This window comes from Colletotrichum costaricense (assembly GCF_030867565.1).
Source record: "Colletotrichum costaricense strain IMI 309622 chromosome Unknown Scaffold_6.1, whole genome shotgun sequence".
NCBI lineage: Eukaryota > Fungi > Ascomycota > Sordariomycetes > Glomerellales > Glomerellaceae > Colletotrichum > Colletotrichum costaricense.
Genome location: NW_026848235.1, coordinates 1,876,490 through 1,894,200, shown reverse-complemented (window position 1 = coordinate 1,894,200; position 17,711 = coordinate 1,876,490). Strand labels below are relative to the sequence as shown.

The 17,711-nt window shown below is 54.5% G+C and overlaps 6 protein-coding genes across 6 annotated transcripts; 2 read left to right on the top strand and 4 right to left on the bottom strand.

Annotated features, from left to right (window-relative positions):
* Nucleotides 1-278: 278 nt before the first annotated feature.
* Nucleotides 279-2,060, top strand: CCOS01_06841 (LMBR1 domain containing 1; the record flags this gene model as incomplete). Its single annotated transcript, XM_060455009.1, has 1 exon — nucleotides 279-2,060. The coding sequence occupies one exon, from the start codon at nucleotides 279-281 to the stop codon at nucleotides 2,058-2,060; it is 1,782 nt and encodes a 593-aa protein (XP_060314709.1).
* A 232-nt stretch (nucleotides 2,061-2,292) lies between these two features.
* CCOS01_06840 (uncharacterized protein) lies at nucleotides 2,293-3,661 on the bottom strand (the record flags this gene model as incomplete). The annotated part of the gene is made up of 2 exons (XM_060455008.1): nucleotides 2,293-3,508; nucleotides 3,576-3,661. 2 exons carry the CDS (start codon nucleotides 3,659-3,661, stop codon nucleotides 2,293-2,295), a joined length of 1,302 nt encoding a protein of 433 aa, XP_060314708.1.
* A 2,246-nt stretch (nucleotides 3,662-5,907) lies between these two features.
* CCOS01_06839 (uncharacterized protein) lies at nucleotides 5,908-6,912 on the top strand (the record flags this gene model as incomplete). Its single annotated transcript, XM_060455007.1, has 1 exon — nucleotides 5,908-6,912. The coding sequence occupies one exon, from the start codon at nucleotides 5,908-5,910 to the stop codon at nucleotides 6,910-6,912; it is 1,005 nt and encodes a 334-aa protein (XP_060314707.1).
* Nucleotides 6,913-7,307: 395 nt separating this feature from the next.
* On the bottom strand, nucleotides 7,308-8,399 carry CCOS01_06838 (mismatch-specific thymine-DNA glycosylate; the record flags this gene model as incomplete). Its single annotated transcript, XM_060455006.1, has 1 exon — nucleotides 7,308-8,399. The coding sequence occupies one exon, from the start codon at nucleotides 8,397-8,399 to the stop codon at nucleotides 7,308-7,310; it is 1,092 nt and encodes a 363-aa protein (XP_060314706.1).
* A 1,148-nt stretch (nucleotides 8,400-9,547) lies between these two features.
* CCOS01_06837 (glycosyl hydrolase family 47) lies at nucleotides 9,548-12,804 on the bottom strand (the record flags this gene model as incomplete). The annotated part of the gene is made up of 2 exons (XM_060455005.1): nucleotides 9,548-12,586; nucleotides 12,643-12,804. 2 exons carry the CDS (start codon nucleotides 12,802-12,804, stop codon nucleotides 9,548-9,550), a joined length of 3,201 nt encoding a protein of 1,066 aa, XP_060314705.1.
* Nucleotides 12,805-15,593: 2,789 nt separating this feature from the next.
* Nucleotides 15,594-15,728, bottom strand: CCOS01_06836 (uncharacterized protein; the record flags this gene model as incomplete). The annotated part of the gene is made up of 1 exon (XM_060455004.1): nucleotides 15,594-15,728. The coding sequence occupies one exon, from the start codon at nucleotides 15,726-15,728 to the stop codon at nucleotides 15,594-15,596; it is 135 nt and encodes a 44-aa protein (XP_060314704.1).
* Nucleotides 15,729-17,711: the final 1,983 nt, after the last annotated feature.

Below are 17,711 nucleotides of genomic sequence, written 5' to 3'. Positions count from 1 at the left end.
AGATTGACTGGCAGCTGGGGCCTCGCTAAACCTGTCGCCACGGCAGGAGCTAGCAGCTCAGGCAACTCTGCTGCCCGTGTTACGTCACCCGGCGCAACCTCTACTGAGGCATGCTAAGCTAGAGCTCCCCAAGCACCGAGGAATTAAGCAGTGAAACAATGACGATGCCCACAGCTCTGCGCCAGCTTTATTGATTCTTCAGAAAACATCAACAAAGGTCTACGGTCCAAAGAATTGCCATCGAACGCTACAGCCATACGGCCAAACCACGATTCATCATGGCCAACGCAGGCCTGCTCCAGACCAGTCTCATCTGGGTGGCCTACGCCGCCGCAGTCGTCTTCTGCCTCCTGGCTGCCATCATTACCACCTTCACCTGGCAGACACCCCGGGAGCGATCCGCTATAGTCAGCATCGTCGCTATTGTCAGTCTGACTGCCCTCCTGGCAACCGTTCTTCTGCTGCCTGTCGACATCGCTCTCATCTCGTCCACAACACACGCATCGCTTGGCGTGAAGAAGGACTGGGCTACCGAGGCGCGAGTTCACGACATCCTTCAGACACTGCGCATCGTCTACTATTCCCTTTATAGCTTCGATGCTCTGCTGTGTCTCTTGATCATCCCGTTCGCCTACTTCTGGCATGAGGAATACGATGAGATCGAAGTCGAGGAAGGCCGCTCATTCGGCAGCCGCCTCATCAGCGCGCTGAAGTACACACTCGTCTTCGTTGTTTTGGTCCTGATCCTCTTCTTGGTCGGCTTCTTCGTACCGGCAGCTGGTGATCACAACGGTGCTCACTGGGACCTGGATTACTTCAAGCGCATCTTGGTCCAGAATAACGGCCAAAAGGCGCTTGCCTTTGCTCTTGGACTCCTCGTTACCCTCGGAATTCTGCTGTATGTCATCTACACAGCAGCTGGACTCGCCTTGCTTCCCATGTCCTTCATTAAGTCTGCGCCGTCAATTTCTGCGCCCCAACTTACTGAGAGCACCGCAACCGCTTTGGAACAAAACCGTGAGCGCCAGCGCCAGCTTGAAATGCGCAATGCCGGTCGTCCTGAGGGTATGTCGTCCAAGGACAGGCGTGAACTTGAGGCACTGGTTCGCGAGGAGCGCACTTTGACGCGTCGCGAGAGGCTAGCAGCCGAGGCCTCCGGAGAAGGTCGCAGCACCATTTACAGATTTTGGCTCAAGGTCTGCGCCGTCTTCCGACCCATCAAGCTTCTCGGTGGTATCCTACTGCTCTTGCTTTCCGTCCTGATCTGGGTTTCCATGTTGATCACGGGTATCGACAAGGCGAAGAACTCCTTCTGCAAGGGCAAGTGCGGATATATCCTGGGTCACATCAACATTTTCCAGCCCATCAACTGGATCTTCATTCAGTCCGCCAAGGCCTTCCCGATTGACTACGTCTTGATGGCCCTCCTTGTCCTCTTCTTCTTCAGCAGTTCAATTACGGGCATCGCCACGATCGGCATCCGATTCTTGTGGGTTCGCATCTTTCAGATCCGCAAGGGACGTACTGCGCCGCAAGCCCTCCTCATTGCGACAGTCATGCTAGCCCTTATTATTCTTGCCATCAACTACACTATCGCGAACATGGTTGCTCCCCAGTACTCCATGTACGGCACTCAGACATACTGCACAGCCCCTCACCACGCTGGCGAGACCCCCGATTGCAAGGACAGACCGGATTATTTGGTACAGTGCTCTGAAGCGCTGGATCCCGAGGCCCTCAAGGTCTGCACGCCTTCCATCATGGCCGAGTTTCTCAACCGCATCGCAATCACGTGGCCCTTCTTTGGCCTAGTAGACTTTTGGGCCCAATTTGTCTTCCTCGGTATCTTCCTCATTATTTTCGTCACTGGACTCTTCCGCGCCCCCAAGCTCAACGTGTCCGAGGTTGACGAGGACGCCGAGGAAGACGAAGAGGAGGGATTGCTGGCAAGCACCGGTCGCAGGTTCGGAGCAACTTGGCAGGATATCACGGGACGCACGAAGAAGACTAGCTACGGTACGCAGGAAGGAAACAACGGTGCCGGATCCTCTGAGGCCTAGTTGAGTCGTAGGAATACCCTTGATAACAGAAGTATCGTGCCGAGCATATACGGGAAAGGGTTGTAAAACAAGCACATTGCATATCATCGACGGTATGGGAAGCGTGGAATTTTGTATTGAAACATGGGTCAAGGCACACACACGATGACAGGAAGGGAACTGGCTGGGTCGGTAGTCTTTTATTTTCCCTTTAAGCGACACAGAATGCACAAACATTGTTTACAGGTTCTCCTCATGACGCTCCCAGCATAACCCGTCTTTCGCTATCCTTACCCGGCTTGACAAACCGAACAGCCTTGTGCGTCCGGTCATCAAAGGCCGCCGCCGGGCCGACGTGCATCTCGTGCCAGCATCTGGTGCAGTAGACGTCCTCGCAGCCCAGGCACTGCAGCGTGCCGTCCTCCAGGCAGACCGTACACCACGTCGCGGCATCCTCGTCGGTGTAGCCGGTCTTGGAAGTCAGCCGCTTCTGCTTCACAGAGCGGTCTGCGGGCTGGAAGGTCGGTACGGAGGGTAGACCCATGCCGCCGCCGCCGCCGTCTGACGAGGGTCCCCCGAGACCGCTGAGCGCGGCCATGCGGGCCGCGATGTCGTTGTCAAAGTCTGATGCGGCGGCGTGCTTGGGAGCGCTGGATGGGACGGAGGGAAGTCCTAGGTCGAGGAGGCCGCTGCCCCCGCCGCCTTGGGCTTCGTTGTCTGCTTTGGGAGCTGCGATAGTCGAAGGAACCGAGGGGAGGGACAGCTCCGTGTCACCATCACCTACACCTTGATGATCTTCTTCCTGTGAGGTACCTTGGCCCCCATCGCCCGGCGTTGGTGGAATGGGCTCACGCCGAGAGTTGTACTTCGCCTCCTCTAGAGCCTGTGAGAGCAGGTCATTCACCTCGCGGCCCATTTCCCCGCCATCCGAGTCATCATCATCATCGGAGTTGTCCTGCCCATTGCCCCGGGATGGGTCCACCGAAGTCTTCGAGAGTTCTTCTAGAAGGGCGTTGACCCTGGCGGGCTCATTTTTGTGGTCGGATTGCCACTGCTGCGGCGCACCACCACTAAGGTCCTCATCGCTGAGCAGAGCCTCGAGTGTCTGGTCATCTGTTTGAAGGAGGGGATCGACGTCATCATCCCCCGCTTCTACCGTCGGAGCCGCCGGAGCCGGAGCGGTGGTGGACGACGGCGCGGGCGATCTCGAGGACTGATGCTGCTGCTGCGGCTGGGACTGGGGCGGTGCTGCTGCTTGTGGTCCGCCCGTGTGGGACCATGCCCGAGATGGGGACGCCGGAGACTGCTGACCGAGACGAGAGCTCGCTGGTGTGGTGACCTTTGCGGACTGCTGGGGCGGTTCCTCGCGCTCGGGTGTGTTTCTCAGAGACCTCAACCGAGCGGCCAGTGCATCCTCCCTCGAGGGCGGCTTTGCTGGCTCGATGCCCGTGAGGGAGACATTCAGGGCACTTGTGATAGAAAACCTTAGCAAATTGGTGGTCCCGAAGATGCCGGTGGTCTTTTCTTCTTATTTACTTTGATGACCTGTCCAATGACACTCCGGGACTGCCGCCTTTCAGCGCGCTCAAGCGGTCTAGCAGACTCTTGTCGGGGCCGCTCATGTTCAAGGCCTTTTCTGGTTTCCTTTGAACCTTTGGTTTCCAGTCTGACCGAGACCGAAGGGGTAGGTAGGACGCGGGTATAAGGGTAATAAGAAAGAAGGCTTTGGTCAGACAAATTGAATCAGAGTAGACGAGACCCGCACATCGGTATGATGAGTTGAATCGAATGAGCCTGTATTGATGCGAGGGGGTTTGAGGTGTCCGCCCGATTGTGGAGGCAACAATACTATGCAGGAAGCACGAGGTCCGAAAGGTTCGGAAAAGTGGCGCAAGGCAACTCGCGAGGCATCCAGGGACGAGAGAAGCAATGCTGAAGAATATGGGGCCAAAAGTTTCACCTCAGTGTTGTCTCTGGGGTATGAAGGTCTGGCACTGATAGGCTACATTGATTATACTGCTAGTACCAGTATGACCAGTATGACCGTGATGCAACAAGGCCGGTGAGCAAGTTAGATCATGGGAGTTAGAGTGAGAGGGTACGATTGCCCGTGATGAGACCTCGTTCCGATAGCAGGCACGTTGACCAGTGAGTGACGAAATTGAGATGAGAGGCGAGCAAGTGCGAGCTGTCCGCTCCGCCAACTGGGGCGGGCGGAATGTGATGCACTGCATGCACAGCCTCAATCAGCCTATTGGAGTCATTGCTGAACGTGACAACCACAGCATCGAATAAGCTTGAATAAGCGAGATGGGTGGGAACATTGTCATCCCAGGGCTCTTATTAGGCAGAAACTTGTGTAGTGGCGGGCGGATGGCTGTGTGCCAAGGTACCTTTCAAGCTTGCTCCAAGTCCCCAAGCTAGTCCTTTTAGCATCGCCCGACTTTGCTCTGCTGGAGATTCTCGCTCACTAGATTTCTAATTACTTATTCGACTTTGTCGATTCCGTAGAGAGGCGGCAAGGCGGTAATAAGAACCAAACGGCGCAAGGGATGATCTATTGAACTAGACAGGCGATCATCCATCGCGGTTCGTGGCGTAGCTTCTTTCCACTTTACTTTCAAGGGAGGCACAGAGGGCTCACTCTTTATGTAGATACCCTGCTGGAAACAACCTTGGTGACTGCAAACGGGCGGCGGTGTGCGGTGAGCAACTGCGTTTGTCGGTATGTTTTTTGATATCTTGTAAACTGTGGATCGTGTACCATCGCAATCGATGCTCGGTGCCTTGGTGGTGCATGAGAAAACGCCGTCTCCGAAGCTTATGTCAGGGCTCAGGGGGCGCCAGCCATGGATTTTCTAAAGAGAAACAGCCTACGGTGAGGTTTACGATGGGAGCGGATCCATAGGAAGGATCAAACGGCTGTGCCGCAACCTTTTGGCTTTACCAAATGCTTATTGCCTGCCTATCATGATTTAAGTTGAAAAAGGCAAGCAGCATGCTGATGCTGCCTCCACTGGCTGGAGTTATAAAGATATCCAAGGCTTCCCGCCTTCCCCCTCGTCATCGTTCCTTTCAAGACCTTCGAGAACACCCTCTCACCAAAAGAACCAAAGAGCCTTCTTACTTTACCAACTTTACCAAGCGACAGGCAACGCCCCTGCTTGCATCATAGACTGCGGCACCCCTACATCCCAAGAAAGACACGCACCGACCCCAATCCTTCTTTCAACGGCCTGACTTCATCGCGCATTCCAACCGCCGCATACACCCAGGAAACTCTTACTGCGCCGATCCCAAAGTACCTTCCTTACCTTACCGGTAAACCGAACTCCGTCTTTACCCAAATCCTACCGAACACAGCCAAGCTGTTCAGAGCGGAAGGAGGACAAGGAAAGCAACCACACAACTTTCAGGGCGTACCAATTCTTCCGGCCCTCCGTCATACTTGGTAGTGTGGTGGCAACCAGACCACACAGTCCATTACACATCACATAGCCCATCGTCTGACGGCATATTGGACCAGTCCGAGCATCCCTGCCAGTGTGGATAGACCGTCACTTCGAATCTCTTGGCACTCTGACACGCCCTGCCCATCCATCACTCTTGAAACGGGAAAGAGACAAAATTCCACTCGCTCCCACTTCCGCCAATTCCTGCAACCTTCTTCAATCTTGCATCTTGCTCATACCAATTTCAACCTTTGGCCTGATCACTTTCGAGTCGCACACGAGACTTGCACGGCCTCATCGCTTACTGTAGATTGGCATTTTTGCAGCGTCGCATTTCGATCAGCATCGCATACACACCTACCTACCTTCCTACCGAATAGTCGGGCCTAGCAAAACACATCCCACCGAAAGCGGAAATGAGATTAGATCTCGCAGTCGTCGCGCTGACGCTGCTCGCGCCCGCGTGGGCCGCCGCCGTGGAACCCGGTCTCCACGGCTCCGACGTCGCATTTCTCGCCCCCAAATCCGAGCGCGACGACACCCAGCAGGACGAGAAGCTGTGGAAGCGCAAGGGCGGTGGTGGCGGCGGCGGCGGTCGCGGCGGAGGCTCTTCTTCAGGTGGGTCCCGGTCGGGAGGTGGCAGTCGCTCCGGCGGCTCCAAATCCGGTTCTGGTTCTTCAGGATCAAGCTCATCAAAAGGCGGTTCATCAGGTGGCTCAAAAAGTGGTGGTAGCAGCAGTGGTGGTTCCAGGTATAGACCCCCGTCTTCTTCCCCTTCTTCGTCAACCGGACGGTGGAGGTGGCCGTTCTCGGGCAGAAGCAGAAGCAGCAGACAGCAGACTAACACGAAATCAAGCACATCGAGAGGCGGTTCTCGCGATAGCTCTGGGGGATCGACAAGGACGGGAAGTGGACCGGTCCCAGCATACGGCGGTGGCAGATACTATGGCGGCGGCGCGACGGTGCCCTATTCGGCCGGCGCAAGGAGGGGCAACATGGTGCCATTCCTGCTCGTCGGTGGTGCCCTGGCCTTCTGGCCTGGTCTTTGGCTCGGCGCGCACATGTATCCCTACAGCCACCCGTACCGGTACTACAACGAGACAGCCCGCCAGAACCAGACGAAGCCGGTGCTGTGCGGTTGCCAAGAGTATCAGCCCTGCGGTTGCGACGAGAACAACAGCACCGAGTACATGAACTCGCTCCTCGGCAACGGCAGCTATGCCGCGCTGAACAAGTCCGTGGTCAACATTGGCGAGTACAACGGCAACGAGACAATCCTCATCAACGGCTCCCTGCCCAACGGCACAACCGCTGCCGGCGGTTCCGACGAGGTCGGCTCCGCTGCCTTCCGCACCGCTGTGGAGACACTCGGCTTCTGGCCCGTTGTTGTGGTTGTTCTCGCTACCGTCTTCGCAGCATAATGCGCAACCGATGATGGATGTATGACCGCACCTTTGTATACTAATGATGGATGGGGTTACATGCATAAGGGTCGGCTGTATTGGTATTTTGGGTTTCTTGGAGTTTTATTATGGAACAAGATACCCTACAAACGACGCTGGAAGAGTCCCATGATCATGGGGACGGGTTCCATCGCTGGGGTCGGCAAAATGAACCATTAGTTATTGATGAACGAATCAAATCAAGTATGATATGCTAGGTGGCCGAAACTATGCTGAGTGAATCTGCGCCAAAAGCTGCCGAAATGCCATTTTAAAATAAGCCGACGTCGGCGTTGACAAACACCAACCCCCTACTACTTTGTGAAATCGCTGTTACTGCCCCAGGCAGTCGACACCGCTGTTGATCGCTGCCCTCAAGCATCGGCTTTGGCCTCTCTTTCAGCCCGTCTTCGCTCACACCAAACACCCAACTCTCTCCAAATCCTCTCCTTCTCAGCCGGGCGGAGCGATGCAGCAAGACCACTCGTGCTGGTAGCAACAAAGACCTTGGCGCCAACCCACGCTTCAAATGCCTCTACACCATCTCCTTCGATTCCCTGATCCTGCTCCCCCTTCACAACGACACCCATGTTCTTGTTCTCGTCCTGCCATCCGTACCGAAACTCCTCCTTCTTGATACCCCTCCCGTGCCTCACCCGCCAGATGCTCTCCCAGATCGACTTGCCCACGATACAGACAACCTCGGGCCTGCAGCCCCGAACCTTCTCCTCGAGGGCTCCGACGCCCTCGTCCATCTCCGCCTTGGAGAGCTCGGCGCCGTTGCGGCTCGGGCGGGCAACAATGTTGGTGTTGCCCAGCCCGTACAGCGCCGGCAGGTCGCGGTCCTCTGTCGGGGCGCAGAGGCGCGGGGTGATGCCCGAGGAGAAGAGGAGTTTCCAAAAGAGGTTGGAGGGGTGGGCGTAGACGTGGCCGATGGCCGCGGTGCGGAGGCCCGGATTGAGGCCGACGAAGAGGACGAGGAGGTCTGGTGCGAGAATGTCGGTTAGATGGGGGAGGTGGGCGTATGTTGAGGGTGGCGCGTAGCCTCCGGCGGCCTTGCGTTTGCGTTTTGGTTTTGGTTTCGGTTTTGCGGTTGACTCTGGCTTCGGGCTTGGTTCGTTGGAGATGTCTTGTAAGTCTTGTTCAGCTTCTTCGACTTTGAGAGAGATGGATGTTGAAGCGGACTCGAGGGCTGGCGATTTGGTGCGGCGGCCGGCCGTCTGCTTGGTGACTCGGTTCGGGGACGGGACGGGGCCGAGTGGAGTCTGCTTTCGTGGACTACGACGGAGGGGCCGCCGCGGGGAATTGCTGGGAGATGTAGAAACGTTGTTGGCAGTAATAGTACTGGCGTTACTGGTGCTGGGCGGTTCGCCGGTCGGGGTGAACATGAAGTCTTGCATCTGAAGTCGGCCCTTGAAGCTCGCGGCCTTGGGTTGAGGCTCCGCATCAAAGAAGGGCGACTCCATACCTGAGATTTGATTGTTGAACTTTGGAGAAATGACTTCAGATTCCAGTCCGTATGGCGGGCTGGGCTACCCTGTCAGGTCTCAACCGAGCCGGCCGTCTCATCAACAACAAGGGCCTAGGTGTGATGTTTGTCGCAGCCACTATTGTACATTTCTGTACGAGATTTGAAGTATTAAATCTGGTCGATGATGGAGGAACGAATCACGCAGCCTTAGACATGCGTTGACGTGCTGTGCAATGCGAGGTTCAAGACGAAAGAGTTTGGGTAATAGATATCGAGAATGCGCCTCCAGATGTGCTCACTTGCAGCACAACGGTCCTATCCCTTGATGTGCTCGGCAGTGTCAAGCAACGTATGACTCGGGCTAATGAGGGTGTCCTTGAAGCAAGACGATAAACACGACACACCGTTAATGGGATGGGGTTTGGGGAGAGGTAGTTCGATTTTGAGTTTGAGGCAAGTTGAACTAAACGTTGCATGACAGCTCCTGGTTAGAACCTCGCCACTATATTAGGACGAAGTTGCTGAAGGTAATTTGATTTAGGGGTCCTGCCTTCCTTTGGCGTCATCCGTGCTTCTGGGCCCACAAAACCTCTACTGTTGTTCAAAGGCAGGAGCTTTAGCTTGACTTTCATACAGTAACAAATCCATAAAGACTAAAGTAGTTCTCGTCAGCATCTTCATAAGTCAGCGGAAAACTATCATCATAGAGTGACGGGTATTCCATCGGAAATTTAATGTTTAGGCCAATCAACATGCAAAATCACACCATCCCGCCCAGACAATTCAAGTGTACAACATGCAATAAAGTCGCAGAATGAAAGAAAAGAGATAAACGCGTGGGTAGAGAAAGCTTGATCAAAGTCCGCCAGGCAGATGCTCTCCAGAGGAAATCAAATGCTCAGGCTTATTTTTGTTTTTTCACATCACCAACATAAAAACCCGGACTTGCTCTAACGGCTAAAAATCGAAACTGCAATTCAACTTCAATTGATCAAGCAAAACGGAAACTCCTCCACATATGGTATCTATCATGCACCTCCAGACCCGTATATACAATGCATCGCTATGCTCCAAAAGACCATGAACCTCCATTCGACGGGTAGCACCCTCTCCTTTTCTACTCTGACGGTATCGTTACCCAGTTTATAGGACAATGATGTTATCCACCCTCCGCCCTTGGGTCTCAATGAAGTACTTTCTCCGAACCCCCACACCGAGGGCATTGCCAAATTTCTCATAAGCCTCTGGTCCACCACCGCGAATTATCACCATAGCAATGGGGTGCGGCCGCCGCAGCCCCGACGGTGTAACCTGCTCAACGTCCAGGTGAGGCTTAATCATCTCATATTCCCACAAGTCAGGAGCGCTGAACACATAGTTGGTCTCGAGCTCCTCCTCGTCGACAATGATGACAAGCTGTAGAGATCGCGGCGAGGGTGTGTAGGAGGGAATGTTGGCAATCTTTTCACTGAATGAGCAGCCCCCACGGCGCAGGACAATAACTTGGTGATTGCGAGGTGCTTCGTCAGGCAGGCGACCGTCACACCCGAAGCCTGCTCGATAGACTGTCTGCCAAGAAAGGTTCGGAGGGGTGTCGTCACTCGGGATAGAAGCATCAGTAACATCGGGAAGCGGAACGGCCCCTTTGCCCACTGCCAAAGCACCCATGTAGCTCTCAACATGGAAGTTTGCCTTGGCACCAGCGGGGAGCGGCGCCGGGGTATTGGTGGGATCAAAGACAGAGGTGACGGCGCGGATCATGGATTTAAGCATGGACCTGTAGGCAGTGTTCATACTTTTGCCGGAAGTCTGATCTTCTACGAGCTCAGATTGCGCCTCTTCAGTGAGCTGAACTTGATCGTCAAGGTCACTAATCTCAACCTCCAGCCCCTCGGCGGGGGCAGGTGCACTGGCGTTACGCTCTTCCGGCTCCCCGTGCATCATGATGAGCTCGACAAAGCCATTATACCGAACACGATTGAATAGAGGATCGGAGATGCCTTTCAGGAGGTCCGCGTCAATGTGAACTGGCTCATCTCGTCCCAGCGGCATATGATTGACTTGGGTGACCCTCCATGTATGATCGTATGCTGAATCAAACGAATCTTCCTGAACAAAGTGGACTTTCAATCCACTCAGAGCAGAGATCCTGACGCCTACAGGTGTCTTGAAGGCGGCAGTGTTGGCGAACAGGCTATTGAAGGCGCTCCCAACGCTGCCCTGTTGAATATTGGCCGGAAACTCAATGACTAGTGTAGGCTTGAAAGGCAGGGCGGCACAGGTGCCGTTGTCTGGGATGAGCGTGCGTGGAAGTGTCCAGGGGAAAAAAGTATGGTTTGCCTTGTATCTCGATATCGAGCCATTGCTGCCTTTGCCGGCGGGAACCAACTCAACTCCACTACGTGGGTTAGAAATGGTGTGCAGGTTGACGAAACTCGCTGCGTGAAAGACATCGGGACGCGCAGCCAGAACAGAACCCGTAAGAGGAACTTGCTTTGGGATAGGGCAGGTATTCGTAAAATTCTCGTCGTAGTAGACCTCGACGCTGCTGTGTTGTTTGCGGCGTTCCTGCTTCTTTGTTGGCCTCGTTCTTCTCCGAGGGATGATCAAAGGATGCGCCTCCGTGGTGAAGACATAAGCGGCATCGAGCTTGTTCAACGGGTGGTCTGGGTCGAAGAGCAGATATAGATACTTGGTGGTCTCGCCAAGAAAAAAGCTCTGCATACGGTCGGCCTTCTCCCCAGTGTCGACATTCTGGAGGCCGGACCAACCGCATTTCGTGTAACACAGTCTCTTGATGTCACTGAGGACCATCTCTCCGACGTGCACATACCAGGGGTCGTTTGTAGCGCGATACAGGTAATAGTTGGACTCGATGAATTCAGGGCGGCCAGGCCACCAACCAATACCTGAGTCGACTTGTCTCTCACGTACAGACCATCTCTCGGGCAACGCCCCGTAACGCGTCCATAAAGCTGTATATAGTAGGTTGGCTTCCTCGGCCTCCTCAATCTCACCAGCCATCGCAAGCAAGCCAGGATAGAAGGCTGCTAAGCTGTCAATCCAGCTTGTGAAAGCGTACCCGCGAGTTCGGTGACCAGTCATGTAATATGGGTGATGCGCGTCATTGTATAGGTGGCGCTTGATAGCTGCGTGTGCATGGTGCCAGGCCTCCAGGAACGCCCCAGCAGAGTTCTCCTCAGGCGTTAAAGGTGTGTCGTGTAATGTATTGGGATCGAGCCACTGCCGATCAGTGGGTGGCTCTGAGGCGGTAACGTTCGGCAGCTCATGGCCAGACAATAGAATATGGCTTTTCAGTGCATATTCAAAGAAGCTGTCAACGCCAGCGCCAATCCCCGAGTCAAAGCTGACCCACTCGCCCTTTTCAGGGTCAATTGCATTACCAACAAGACCAATGTCGCTCTTGGCCTTCCACACTGCCCAAAACGCTCGCTTCGCCAATTGTTCGAACCTTGAGTCGCCTGTGAGCCTACTAAGAACGGTGAATTCTAGGACAAGGCTTCCGGCGCCGGCGCTACACGTATCCGTCTTTTCGTTCGTCGCTCGAGTCGAATCTGGGTCATCGCGAGACACTTTGTGCAGTGGAGAGTTGACGTAGAAAGGTATGCCATGTCGCAGGTTGACTCTCGGATACGGCAGCCCTGTGTTCGTATAGAAAGCGGGCAAGAGCCGCTCTGCAAGGTCCAAAGCCAGTCTGAGAAGCTGCCCATCGTACTTGAAGTTGTTTGGCCATGCTATGGGGTGCAACTCCAGCGGATCGGAATCCTCATCTTCATTGAAAGTTTGGCCCGGGTTATAGCCAGGTATAGGCAACTCTCCGATAGCAAACAAGTGCGCGCTCAGCAAGCCGCCGACTCCTCTGATGACTGTCTCGAAGACTTGAACTTTGCTGTCAAGATCAAAGCCTCGCGCCCTTCGCCCTTCCCCAGACGGCCCGCGTCTTCCGTCGCCATAGTATTCGACGAAAGCCGCGACGCTCTGCTGGAACTCCTGCAGAGCCCAGACAGCAGTATGTTCATCGGAGGGTGTCCCTGCGAGGATAGCCAGGGTCGAGAGGCTGTCGATGAGGGTGAGGGAGTAGTTGCCAAGGACATCGTTCAAATCGTAGTTTCCGGGGTTCGCCGGGTCGCGCGTTAGCGGTGTGCAGGATATCGGGCGTAGCTAGATGCAAAGTCAGTCTGTTTCCAATGCCTCGCGGGTGCTAGGTGTTTGCGTACCTCGTCCTCTGGGAATGCAACGCGCATGTAGTTGTCCCAGCCATGGTGGAAGACTTGGGTAGTTGCATTACGAAGTTCGGCAAGGTGAGCGTGACTGAGTGCAAACACAACTGTCGGCCATGAAAGACACAGGTAGCCCAGGATGGATGATCGCGATAACATGGTGATGCTATCTCTTGTGGCGCTGGGCAGGGCTCCCATCAATCAGCCGGCTGCCAGCGGCAGATGCCTCTCGATTTATGCGGGACTGAAGTCGAGGTTCTTCATGGAATTTGGGCCATCAAGCAAGTTGTTCTTTGAAAAATAACATGGGTATCACCGAAAAAAGACAATATTCGCAGAGAAAATAAGGGACAATGTTGAACTGAAAAACGTAGCCCGCCCTTGATAGGTCTCGTGTCTGACGTCGAACATCAAAGTGGGATGCGATGTCTGTCATCTTCCTCCCATTGGTGGATCTGCTGACTCAGCATGCCTGTAGTCGGTGCGTTGCTGCTGTAGTGCTGCACCTCAACTTCTGGCACTTGCTGTAGCGTATAGCCAGATTGGACGAACGTATCTTGAGTTAGTTGTCGATCAGGCTTCTAGAAGGTGCCGATAAAGTCGTGATGTTATTCTCTCCCTTCTAGAGTTTCGGCCAACGGCAATAAAGTCTTGCTCTCACTTGCCGTTTGCATGAGGCACACAATCATTTCGCATCTTTGGATATGCTCGATCAGCAGAGATAGAATACCCGATGATTCCCCGAGAACGTAGAGCAGCTCGGAAAATGAAGAGCAACACGAGCTGGGGTTTATGCGGTAAGGTATGGAACTGAAAAGAATGATTGTACTTGCTGGGAAACGTTGCGAGATCAGCTGACCTTTGGAACTCCTATCAAGGTGGTGAGTTAAATGGATAGAAGGCATAGGTAAGCTTCGTAAGAGAAGCTTTATCTTGATCAGGTCGAGGAGGAAGAACCGCATTTCCCGCTTTAGTCCTACCTTACTTGTACGTCGAAAGGTTGTACCTGCCCCTCTTATCTTGCTTATCGCAAAATCTTACCTCATCACTGAGAACAAGGTGTGGCCAGTGCACTCACCACCGTTCGCGCTAACTGACGGGAAGCTTTCTTTCTTCCAACAACCCCACAACGCCAAAATCCTCCAAAGTCAACCTCATCGAAGGATGCTTTCTCGAAGCGCTTCTATTGTTGGGCGACAGGCGCCCCGCATAAGCGCGAAACCTCTTCTTCTACATGACCAAGTTCCAACCCACAATTTCGAAGCTATTTCATGAAGACTTCGACACGATGCACACTTGCCTCACGCCCAGGACCGATGATAGTCAATGTCGGAGCGCAGCGGTCCATCACCGGTGCTGCCCCCACAACGTCAAGCCATTCCGATCAGAACCGTGCCCCAGTTTCAGGCAGCATTGAGGGGAAGCGAGCTTCAGCATCGACTTTGTCGGCGAGGGCCATATTGGGACAGAGTTACCGACAAGCTGTGACGTCTGTTCGGCCCACTTGAACTTCTCGTACAGCCGGTCATCACCCCTGGGTATTTGTGATGGAACCGCAGCTGGCCGCCAAACGGGCCGCGCACACCGCCAGGCCAATTCGGCAGACCATGGCTTCAGCCTTCCGCGCCCATCTCGCAGGCTGAGCAGTCGAACATCAGCCACTCATCATGGTCGTTCACCAGCTATACTCCAGCCTCGACACTTCGCGCACGATGTTCCGCATACCAGTCGTGTCTTCCAGGGTAGTGAACGTGTCTCGAGTAGGTGAAGTTCCTCTTTGAGCGCGCGGGGTATGCGGCTTGACATACACTGATACGCGGCTGAGGCGACGCCGCCTGGACACCAAAGTTACTGCGAGAGTAGCCCGCTACGGTCTACCATCATGACTTTACTACAACGCCCGTCGGCCAGGATTACATCTCGCTTCATAAAGGTACATCCCACATCTTCATGTCTCGGTGGTACAGCAAGCATGAGCCTCTTGCTATGTGCACCCTGTCAGTCAAGGTGCTCAGCCCTCGAGCTGCAGATCTCCTTTGACAGTCTGCGGCGTAGTTCTTGTCTTCCCCCGATTCCAAATCAGAGGAATTTTCAGAGAGCTCTAGATCACGAAAGCGGATCTCGCGGTGGATGTCGCAAAGCAGTCATTGGAAGTCTGGAAACCTGGAAAGCGGGCGCAATCTTCCACCCCCGTTCCCACTTCCTGGGAAACGTTCGACGCCATGTCGATTGCCAGATGGCGAGCCATTCAACTCGGCACCGGGTCTGTTTCGAACCTCCAAATGAGGCAGGAGCACATCGATTTGGATCCCTTTCCGGAACAAGAGCAATATTGTCTTCACCGACTTTGGACCCGATGCTCTGGAACGAGGCCTGCAAAGAAAGAAAAACGAAGCAGAAGCTGCAGAAACTCTGGACCAGAGTGCCTGTTTGCAGTCATTCCATTGGCAGTACGACGGAAACAGAGCGTCTACTGGTGGAAAAGCGGAGAGCAGGGTGAGCGATTGTCTCCATGACGCTGCTGGATGGCGCGATTGGCTTGCTTGCTGTTCTGCTTGTACGGATGCTGCGACTCCTCTGCAAGGGAAAGGTTATACCCGGCAGGCGGTTCTATTCTGCACTTCTGATTCGTCCCGAGAAGACGGATAGCCATTTGACTGGCTAGGTTTCGCAGAAGTAGTGGCTTAGCCGCTGCAGATGAGAATTACCGACCACTCCTTCGCCCGTTTGGCGGTGATCTAGCAGGCTCATTCCGGATATAGTGCATAGCAGATGTGATGGATGGCATGATCGTCTCTTCGGCCTGGCACACGCGCTTCGCGCTTCGCAGCTTCGCCGTTGGATCAAGAAGACCGGCTGGAACAGGCGCAATACGGGTTTTGGACGCCTGCGAAGACCAGAATCCGGGGTTGACACTCTCCAAGTGTGACTCGATGTCACACCATAACTTACTGGGCTACTGCGACCAGAATCATGGGTTGAACAATGGGCTGCGCACACCTACGACCCCATGATACCACCCCATGGAGGCGGCCGCCGACAATGGCGTGAGATAACAAACGATCTTGTCCTGGAAAGATCATCGGAAAAACGAAGTGGACGACCTTGACGTGTGTATTGGGCAAGGTTAGCCTGTCTAGGCACGGCAAGTTGCAACAGAGGGCTACATCGCTTCGAGGATGGCAGCTCAGCCCAGTCAAGCACCCCCAAGTTGATCAACACTATCGGGAACCCCATGGCTGACAGTGGCCCGTGAGCCAAGCAAGAGGGGGGGGGGTGCTCTCGTCCCCAGTTCCCCCTCTCTGATCATTGGGGATCATTGGGGCTGCGGTGTCTCTAGACGAAGCAGCGAAACGGAAGACCACGGACGGCAGCCGAACAATGGCAATTACGAGAGAACAAATCAAGTGAAATCTCTAGCGTTGAGCTCGACTCCGCGGGGGACCCGTTGAAGGACAAGGGAACAGGCACCAGCGGCCCTCTTTCTCTTGAGTCCACCCACCCCTCGTCGCCTCTCAAAGATACCCGGCGTAGGCAGGCCGCAAACATAGTCTGGACAAGATGAGAGTTTGCGTTTTTATCGCGCTGTCTCCATCCAATTTACCGAATTCCTGGGACGGTTGATGAAGTGTCTCTGCAGACCAGACCGGACGTGGACTCGAGAGGGTGGGGGCTGGAAGAGGAAGAGAGGTTGAAGGCTCCACACCCAAGGCGCGCGAGCAAGGGAACGTTGCGACTGCGGAACGCCTAGTGGTCCATGCAAGCCTAGCACCCGTTGCCGTACGGAGACGAAAGAGGGCAGGGTACGGAGTACGGAATACGCACGCACCATTATCCGTGATTCGCACCATGGGATGGGCTTTCAAGGCACACCCCCTCCCCCGGCGAGGGCTGGTGTCTGTCTGTCTTGTGAGCGTGCGCTTTTGTGGTGCTTCAAGCAAAGCAGGGAGGTTCGTCGCTTCGTCACCCCTTCCAGGCCCCTGGCCGCGGTGGTTCCCTCTCCTCTCGCCGAGGGCTTTCTCTCTTCCCGGATTCTGGAAAGCAGAGGATCAATCACGGGTCCGCAATCGCGTTCCCGTCACACACCCGCACCGGTCAGCATTCTAGGTCAGGATGAGCATCCCATGAGAGCAAAAGAGGGAGGGGGAAAGGATGGGGGGAAGAGGAGATTCCCTCCGACCCGTCAGCCGTTTCCTTTTTTTTTTTTTTGCAACATTCATTCAAGGGATCCCCCCGCTCGATCAGATGAGACGATGGATCATGAATGCGCTCCATGAATGCGATTGAGATTGTGAGATTGCGCGCGCAATCTTCGGGCCCGCACTCGACTACGACGCAAAGACGACGACGACGACGATGATGATTAAACCATTCATGGACACCAGGAATTGTGAGACAGCATTAAACCGAAGCGGGTTGACGTCCGTCCCCGCGTCGAGCCGGCTGCGAAAGAGAGAGGGAAAAAAAGGACGAAGAGATGCTCCACTAGACTGGACGTAGTCACGTCCGGACTTGATTGCATAATTCCGGCCCGTCTAGCGTTCACTTTTTTCTTATTCACATTCGCCTATCCACGCTATCCTACCCGATGCCCAATGCTCAATGCCCCATTGATCTGGGAGGGTACTCTCTTCACCCGTCGTCATCTTTGCCTCGGATCGAACCTATCCCGTCAACGGCCGAGAGCTTGGTTTGCTGCCAGCCTGCCGCGCCACTGCCGAATTACACGGAACAGCTGCTTGCCCTCTTATACAACTTTTTTTGTCTTTCTTATTCTTCTGTGCTATACTACCCAAAGTTGTTCTGTACTACGTGACTTGATTACTTGCTTTGACTTTTTGGGGGGGGGAGGGGGGAGATATAGAGAGATGGGTTGATAGGGGAGTCAGACGATCGATGACTTACAGGATCTTATTACCTACCTTACCTTACTTTACCTGCCACATTTGAACTCCCGGCAACTTCACCCAAGCAGCCAGGACAGGACAGGACAGGACAGGACAGGCCCCCGGAAATTCGGAATCTCTCACAGCTTTCCCACTTCACGTGAGCTCAGCGTCCGCAAG